The 9,059-nt window shown below is 37.3% G+C and overlaps 1 protein-coding gene across 1 annotated transcript; it reads left to right on the top strand.

Moving 5' to 3' along the window:
- The first annotated feature begins 1,087 nt into the window (after nt 1-1,087).
- LOC127772679 (transcription factor MYBS3-like) lies at nt 1,088-3,221 on the top strand. Its single transcript, XM_052298633.1, has 3 exons — nt 1,088-1,692; nt 2,035-2,231; nt 2,341-3,221. The coding sequence occupies exons 1-3, from the start codon at nt 1,329-1,331 to the stop codon at nt 2,641-2,643; spliced, it is 864 nt and encodes a 287-aa protein (XP_052154593.1). The 5' UTR covers nt 1,088-1,328; the 3' UTR covers nt 2,644-3,221.
- Nucleotides 3,222-9,059: the final 5,838 nt, after the last annotated feature.

The following is a 9,059-nucleotide window of genomic DNA, read 5'->3' as shown; positions in this document are numbered from 1 at the left end:
GTAATTGGAATGTTCCTTTATTGTTCTTCTATCCTCATGCTTTTTCCCGAATGTGGACTAGGCAGAATAACACAGTATCTAACCTAACCGATTTGATACTGATCTACTGTCCATGGAGAAGGAATGTAAGGCATAGGTGCACTTACTTTTGATGGTTCTGAATTTTCGTCCAGTCCAGGCATAAGTACTATTTTTGCTGGTCATAGTTGGTCAATACCTGGAATAGGTTTGGAAATTTCAGGTTTTCAAATAATAATTAGATTATCAAGTAGCTTTGCAGACGATTTCCGGTCATATAAACAACTTGTTAAATTTTATTTATCAGTTAAAAAACAAATATGGGTTTGAATTCACGAAAGCAATACAAACTTCTCACCCATTCCCAAACGGTCAGATTAGGTTGTCCAACAAACTCTAATTCTGTCCACTGATTTTTTTTTTTCAGTTTATGTCTCAGTCTAATGTTTTATCAGCAGCTGACATCCTTGATGTAATCCTCTCTATTTGAAACAGAGTTGCACCTCCACTTCCTATTTTCTACATGAAAAATCTTTCTATGATTGGTCAAGTGCTGTTGCTATTTCTCTGCTGATAAACATCAGTGATGAATCTTGATACTGACTCTTATTTATTTTTTTCAAGAAACATCCAGAAAATAAATATATGTGCCCTGCTTCTCACTGTTCCATTATCATCCTAGAATAATCATACCCTCTCTCTTTCTCCAAATGATGGTCACTTTGATAAAAAAAACAGGCCCCATATTTAACACATGCTTAACCTATAGCAACCTGATTGATTTACAAGTTTTTTTTCGGTCAATTTGTACTAAATACACGTTACCAAGGAGCATATCCTGTTGCAATCATCTGACTCTCTGTGATTGAAACCTTGTCTCTGAAATGCTTAAGGGCACAGCAATAAGTATTGAACAAATGTGTGATTCATGGATACATACGGTGTACTGAAAGTGACACCAAGCAAGAATTAGTATCATGGGCTCCAAAGACACCTGTGCTCATTCTGTTGGTTCTCTACACATGTTTTAGAATAAATAAATAAAATTAGGCCATATTTGCACTGAAATGTCTGCCATAGGGAGGTGATGCCAAGATGTCCATTTCATTCAGACAGGAGTGCTAGATGATTTCCCAAGTAGCCCCTACCACATTTTATTGCCCTCTTTATTAAGCCCTCTAGCTAGCTATAACACCTTACACACACCAAGATTAATTATCTATCCACAGGGACAGAGAAGAAGAAGAAGAAGAAGACTATCATCTTGAGCTTATTCTTCCATTTGCTCCATCTTGAAATCATCAGTAACCATGGCTAGGAAGTGCTCTAGCTGTGGGAACAATGGCCACAATTCCAGGACTTGCAGTGGCCAAAGAGTTCTTGATCACAGCATCAGCAGCAGCAACAGTGGTAGTACTACTGCTGCTGCTGCTACTGCCTGTGGTGGCTTGAGGTTGTTTGGGGTGCAGCTGCAGGTAGGAGGAGGCTCATCTCCTCTGAAGAAGTGCCTCAGCATGGAGTGCTTGGCATCACCAGCATACTATGGAGCTTCTGCCTCGCCGTCGGTTTCGTCGTCGTCATCTTCGCTTGTTTCGATTGAGGAGAACACTGAGAGGGTCTCCAATGGGTACCTCTCTGATGGGCTCATGGGAAGGGTTCAGGAGAGGAAGAAAGGTGAGCCTGAATAATCATCAGCTTGTGTTCTTAGTAGCTTCCTCATGGTTTTGATCGAGTAGGGCTAATTACAATTTACACCACAGATGTGATTTTTTTGTGTTACAACATTATCTTTGATGGTTTGCAAGTCCAGACTACTTATCTTTAGTTCTTTACCTTTGATTTCTCTCGTTATTCACTGAATTTTGCACTTATCAAATGATTGATTGTTGCCACTTGTCATTATCAGTTGCTTCAGGTTTACTGAATATTTAAGTTGACTCTTAAAAGATCAGTTCAACATAGGAGTTGCTTGGCATTTCAACAAGTGTATGATGATCTGTAACTTCTGAATCTCAGGAGTTCCATGGACTGAGGAAGAACACCGGATGTTCCTCGCCGGCCTTGACAAGCTCGGAAAAGGCGACTGGCGGGGCATTTCTCGGCACTTCGTCACTACCCGGACTCCAACGCAGGTCGCCAGCCATGCCCAGAAGTACTTCCTGAGGCAGAACAGTATGACACAGAAGAAGAGGAGGTCCAGCCTCTTTGATGTGGTACATGACAGCTCAATTCTCAGATATCTCATCACATGTGTCACCTTTTGTTCCATGACACTGTATCTGTCATGTAATATGACCACCCTGTCATGTGCAAACTCTTCAGGTTGAAGGTAGCAAGAGGGCAGCAGCAATGCCCATTTCAGGATCTGCATCTGAACTGCAGATCCCCGGCATGTCGATCGGTGTCGGCGTGGTGAAGGAGGAGGTTGTCCTGCCTCCATGTCTGAACCTGATGAGTAACAGTTCATCAGCATCACAGCACTCACCTTCCCTGACATTGCTGGCAAATCCTCAGGTGCAGCTCCAGATGCCTGACCTGGAGCTAAAGATGTCCACATCCCGGTTATCTGACCAATCCGGTCCGTCGCCGAGCACGCCTTTCTTCGGGACCATCAGAGTTACCTGATCTTCATCTTCAGTGCTCCTCATAAAAGTGGAGTTCAGAAAAGGATGTTTTGGAGATCATGTACCTCAATCAGAAAGTTAGGTGTTACTGTAATGTTAGAATGACAATCAGTGATCAGCCCATGCACAAAATAAGATAAGAAAAGCAAAGAAGAAATGGTTTTTATCATATCATACCATACTTTTGCAATCACCTTATAGCTTTATGTTGACACAAAGGCATGGCAAGGGTGGTTGCTGGTTTGGATTTTCAGAGCCTGGAGAAGGTGAAAGATGAGCTCACAATATTCAGTTTGCAGTGGGCAATGACAAGGACAGGCAAAAACCTCAGCTACCAAAAATTTCTTCTTTCCTTTTATTCACTGCATACACACACATGATCATCTCCTTGTACAGCACATGAGGTTAATTAGCTATGCATGCATGCATGGAACCAATTACAAAAATGTCTAAATTAATTGGTTTTTCTAGTACAAGTTAATTTCTTCTCTTTTTCTGAAAGTGAGGTTCTTGTTCAGGTTGTGATCGATGTTTACCTGTCGTTTGGTGTGCTGCCAATAAAGATCTATTAATCATTAATCCCCATGTTTTGTCATTACACATGCAAGGAGCTCATTGATCACATACACACCTAACTGACTAATGCAGAGGTCAGGAGATGTAACAGTGGATGTCATTTTCAGAAGAGATTGGATCAGATTTGGGTGAAACATCTTGACAGGCCACTTTTAGTACAGAACTAACAGATGGCAGGCATCAGTTACTTGCGTAATGAAGCAAGGATAAATTATGCAAGTTGAGGGGACATATTCTCTTTAAATTGCATGACCATGATCCTGCTCCAAACCTAATAAAGCAGGTTTTGACACTAACAAACATGATGGCACCATCATGAGGGGAGTAAAGCAAGCATCGAGGAGAAGATTGGGATAAAAAACAGACAGGGTATAATATATACTTCCTTTCATATTATAAGTCGTTTGACTTTTTTTCCTAATCAAACTTTGTCAAGTTTGACCAAATTTATAGAAAAGTTTAGCAACATATAAAATATTAAATTAGTTTCGTTAAATCTAACATTGAATATATTTTGATAATATGTTGTTTTGTGTTGAAAGTACTATTATAATTTTTTATAAACTTGATCAAAACTAAAGAAGTTTGATTAGGATAAAAGTCAAATGACTTATAATATGAAACGAAGGTAGTAATACTCATGCAAAAAAAAAAAAGAAAGCATAGGCAGAAGGAGAAAGCATGACTTCTGTTTACTGAATTTAACATTTGAATCACTCACTGGATCCCTGTGCATCAATAAAAGATGAAGAAAATTGTTATCATAAAAATGTGATTGAGGAAGAAACCTGTTTTTTCTGCACTGTCATCTTATCTTTTGATCAGTTCAATTCGTGGTGGATATGAGAGGATAGGATTCTGAATGATTTAGTAAGTTGAAGAAAAAGTAATCTGAACATTATGAGGGAGATGAGCCCACACATCTGGAGACAAACAGCAATTCCGAACTACTATGACTACAAAAATTAGGGAGTAAAATTAAGATAGAATTAAATATGTGAGCTAGGTTTATCATGCGGTCAGTCATGGGTTACCTCATTTTTGGTCTAGCTTTATAAAGTCAAGCATCTCGCTTTAGTTGCTGAGCATTCCAAATCCAGGACAGGTACCAAATTAAGATTGGGAAAATTCTTTATTTATCATTCAATATTACCATTTTTCTACACTGATTTGATTGTTACCGTATTTTCTTTTTCATCGAGGATTGGCATGCCCCACCATATATACCATTGGTACAAGTATTTTTCCTCCTTTTGTGCTATCCATGTCACAGGATTTTTTTAGTTTTTAGTCTTTTCGAAAACTTGTTTTACAAATAATGTCCTCGGCGTAAGTGTCATTGATGGCTTAGTGCCACTCCCTTCACATCAGTGTCTTAGCTTCCGCGGGAGAAGGGGCACAACACCAATGTCATTCGTGCCGTCCTATTGGACCATGAATGGCGCCAATAACACTGGCGTTAAGAAATGGGTTCATTCTTGAAATAACTTTTTTCAAGGATCTATTTATAAAAAATAGTTCTAAAATATAAAAGATCCAGATCCATGTCATATATATATGCCGTTGTACTAAACTACCCTTCATCTTCCTCTACTTTCTTCTTCGACCAATCTTATCTAGCAATGTCTCTCCTTTTTCTGTTTTATTTTTTCTTACTATAGAGCCTTTGATTTGAAAATTTGAACAAAAATAGCAAGTATTGAGGGCAATCTAGAACCTTCCGTTTAAATTTGCCCACTAAGGTTTGTTTGGTTAGCCTCTTTCCTAAGGAGATTGGAGTAGATTTTGGGAGAATCGATTCCACACCTATTAATCCCCTCTAATTTCTCCCAATCTCTATATGAAAGGGATTAACCGAACATGCCCTCTGAAAATAGTTTTGGTCTCGAAGTAGAATAATAGAGAGGAAGAGTTGCAAAGCATCGACGTGATAGAGTTATGGAAGGACTTAGTGCTTAGGTCAAGCACAACGGAGCCCTCTAGAGACATGTGTTTTGGAGGTTGGACGCTAATGTAAACAAACCACAAGTAGCTGGGAATACATAGATCCACTGCCCACTCCTCCATCCAGTCTTGAAATTCATGTCTCAATGAGCAAAGGATTTGCTTTCCATACTTTCGATTATAAACTGAAGCATTTTAAAATTTTAGATTATGATTTTTAAGAATGGGACATATCCGGTGAAAACGAGCTAAGTGTTGGAAACTCGTGAAAATTATATCTAAAAGTTTTGTAAATTCATGAAAAAATACTAGAGATAGGTGTAGATATGAAATACATTCTCACCAAATCTCAAGTTCAAACTCAACTCCATTTAGGAGTAAAAAAACAAATTTCATATGAATAGTAATAGGACACTATTCACCAGAAATTTGTCTTTTTTGTTTCTCTTAAACGAAGTTGAGTTTGGAGTTGAGATTTGGTGAGAATGTATTTCATATCTACACCTATCTCTAGTTTTTTTTATGAATTTATAAAACTTTTAGATATGATTTTCACGAGTTTCCAACACTTAGTTCGTTTTCATTGGATATGTCCTCTTTTAAGAATAATATTATGTCACTTTTGTTACACGCAATCTTTTCTTTCCTTGATAATGGAAAACACATTTTTTTTATTAATGTAAGTTGGCAAATGATGAAGAAACCCCATAAAAATCAAATTTTAAAAAATCAAAATCAATAGAGTTTAGCCCAATAGGGGTCCAAGTATCCTGCAGGACATCAGTGCCATGTTAGATAAGGTTACAAGTGACCTGATAAGACGGTTGCCACCATGTTGTAGGCTCCTTAGCCTCCTCACCTATGCCATTCTTGAGGTTGTAATATCCATTCAACCTATCTTCTGATGTAAATAGTTTGTGTAAATAGTTGGTGTTGTCGAGACACTTTATATGGGACTAACATGGGGATATGCATCTTTTTTAAAAAAAATTACACAGCACAACGCATGCATCTCCATTTAACAATAATTATTCGACAAATATACAATAACGATGGGACCAAGAGGAAGTGGACAAACAAATAGAGAACGATAAAAACCATTGGACTCCTTGGCCTATGACACTGACATAGCCCAAGGGAAATATTGTCATTTTATTATTTATGTATAAAATAGACTTGTAAAAATTGCATTTTTAATGTATAAAATAGACTTGTAATGGTTGCATTTATTTTATAAGAAAACACAATAACACACACGTACACCCTATCCCTTATAAGCACCTCTCACCAGGGCACCTAGCTGTCGACTTGTAAATAATTAGCCGTAAATATGAACCGATGTCAGCTAGGTATATAGGTTTCACCATAAAACATCTAACAGTTAAACTACACTCACCTCGCGTAATGGTTGCATTTTCACTCCACGGTAACATGCCAAATAAGTTGCACGTGGTGATGTGGCAAATACCATGCATACATTTTTAATTAGATGTCATATAAAAGACGGTCCTATTTCTATTTCTAGTGCCATATATCAAAACAGGGTAATATTGAGTGGAAACTAAATATTCTTTTTCTCAATTCGTAATGGTTGCATTTTCACTCCACGGTAACATGCCAAATAAGTTGCACGTGGTGATGTGACAAATACCATATACAAATTTTTAATTGGATGTCATATAAGAGACGGACCTATTTCTAGTGTCATATATCAAAACAGGGTAATATTGAGTGGAAACTAAATATTCTTTTTCTCAATTGAATTTGGGAGACATTTGATGAATATCTTAGAACTTCTCAATATTTATCGCAGGGACGTACGTTGTGCAGGTAGGAAAGAGGCCTAGCTAGAAAGGCCCATTCATGGGCTGTGCTGGGCTCTCATGTCATACACGGCAGTGATTTTCCTTTCCTTTTTCTTTTCTTATTTTTTTAGAAACACATAAACGTGCGCATACTCACCCCTATGAGCACCTCAGTTCATCATCTACTATTAAAAAATACTTAATCATAAATATAAGCATCCGTGTTAAGTCTAGAATTTAAACTCAGTTGGATCCGTTTCACCACAAGAAATCTGTTGATCGAGTTACGTCCTTACCAATGGTTTTGGAATTTCCAGACGGCACATGATTGTCTGCATGGCACATGAATATTAGAGTACTTTTGTCTTGTTTTTTTTTTCTGCAGCAATCGGGTTGATGTCTTAAGACGTACTACCGAATAAAAACACCGATTCACTACCGACGAATAATAAGGTGTGACATATGTACTAACTAAGGTTAAATTCTGTTGTCTTTGAACTAATTAAAGTTTAAATTGTTGACGGTATATTTCAGTGTTACAAAACTAAAAACGTGAGCTTTCGATGTTATATAACCAATTTTGCCAATTAATAATACGCATATGCGGTACGCTTCCATCATAAATTAAGATTTATTTTTGACATTTCATAAATTAGGCTTCGATTATGTTACACCCTGAACCAATTAACTCGGATGCATGGTCATGTATTATTGTCATGGAGTGTTATCTCGTAATCAAAATCAAAGTAACCATAAATAAAGCGTGAAATCATCAAAATTTTCTTTTTATATGTTAGGGGTCACATTCACGATATGTCGTAGTGTATGTGTTCTTACATTTATCGTGTAATAGAAAAAATGAGAATACTTGATCAGTTGTTCTCGTGGACCTACTAGCTCTCATCATAATAAGCACATACACTCGTTCAACCCAGATCTTTCGATCTCAATAATCTAAAGGCTTGCATTCAGGTATGGCATATTTGCGAAAAAACGCTCGCCGTTGCGGAAATTTCACAGAAGAACCCTTCCAAGGTTCTCTTCTCACGTCTTCTCACATGACCCTGATGACTTTTATCTTCCATGCACTAGCCTTTCTCAACCTCATGTAATAACATGTAAACATGTACCTTGCATTAGTTATATCTACTATACAATGATATTTGGAAAATTGTCTTTACAAATGTTAAAACGTCTTCACAAAATGTCTTTGTATACAAGACAAATTTTAAAGCGCTGAAAAGATACCAATACAACATAAATTTAACAAAATATTACAAAATATTTTTAAAGTGTTTTTACTATAAAAGTATACTAGGCAATTTTAAAAGTGCTTCTAAAAATTGTCACTCGACTATAGAAAACTGCTTCTATAAATTTGCCAAAGTACAAGCTCTATATAAGATTTTTGTTGCAGTGAAAACTGTCAAGACACAGGAAAAGAAAATTCGAGGGTTTATTCAAGAAATTACCGATGAGTAAGCAGGTTGTTTCTTCAAAAGAAATGCCCTACACAAGTCCAGCACTTTAGATTGAGATCTGGTGGTCTAGAGTAATTGAGTGCATAGGATACGTTGCCCTTATCATATATACCGATATAAGACCTATATGTACATAGCATATCCCTGATTTTAATGAGTACATAAAAGATGGATGGATGTGTGCATAGAATATGTTACCCTCATCATATACCGATGTAAGACCTATATGGATGTGGCACATCTCTGATCTCACTGAAATCCTATAAAAAGCCCGCATACATATATTGTAATATTTGTAGGTATCAGGATTTTAACCCTGACAAGTGGAGTTATACACCCACGACTCCACCACCACGCCACACCACACCACTTGTGCTTTCCTAATACCTATACATTGCCACGACATATCCATGCATCGATCATCCCAACCATATTACAGTAGCATATTCATTGCCAGCCACATAAACTAAATAGGCCTCCCATGCATGCAGCTGAAGATGGTGATGTGATCATATATGAGTTAATTCCCAGCCACACATTATTAGAGGATTGATAACCCCTCTCACCAACCAAACTAATTAATCATTCTTTGCATGCATATATAGCGGCTA

The sequence above is a fragment of the Oryza glaberrima genome, chromosome 5 (assembly GCF_000147395.1).
Source record: "Oryza glaberrima chromosome 5, OglaRS2, whole genome shotgun sequence".
NCBI classification, from domain to species: Eukaryota; Viridiplantae; Streptophyta; class Magnoliopsida; order Poales; family Poaceae; genus Oryza; species Oryza glaberrima.
The sequence above is the reverse complement of the archived record's forward strand: the minus strand, read 5'-3'. Positions and strand labels throughout refer to the sequence as shown.

What these genes read in the sequence shown, in the direction of transcription:
- LOC127772679 (XM_052298633.1), top strand. Translation starts at nt 1,329, where the DNA reads ATGGCTAGGAAGTGCTCTAGCTGTGGGAACAATGGCCACAATTCCAGG. An exon ending in GGTTCAGGAGAGGAAGAAAG is followed by an intron (nt 1,693 to 2,034) that starts GTGAGCCTGAAT and finishes TCTGAATCTCAG; the next exon opens with GAGTTCCATGGACTGAGGAA. An exon ending in GGTCCAGCCTCTTTGATGTG is followed by an intron (nt 2,232 to 2,340) that starts GTACATGACAGC and finishes CAAACTCTTCAG; the next exon opens with GTTGAAGGTAGCAAGAGGGC.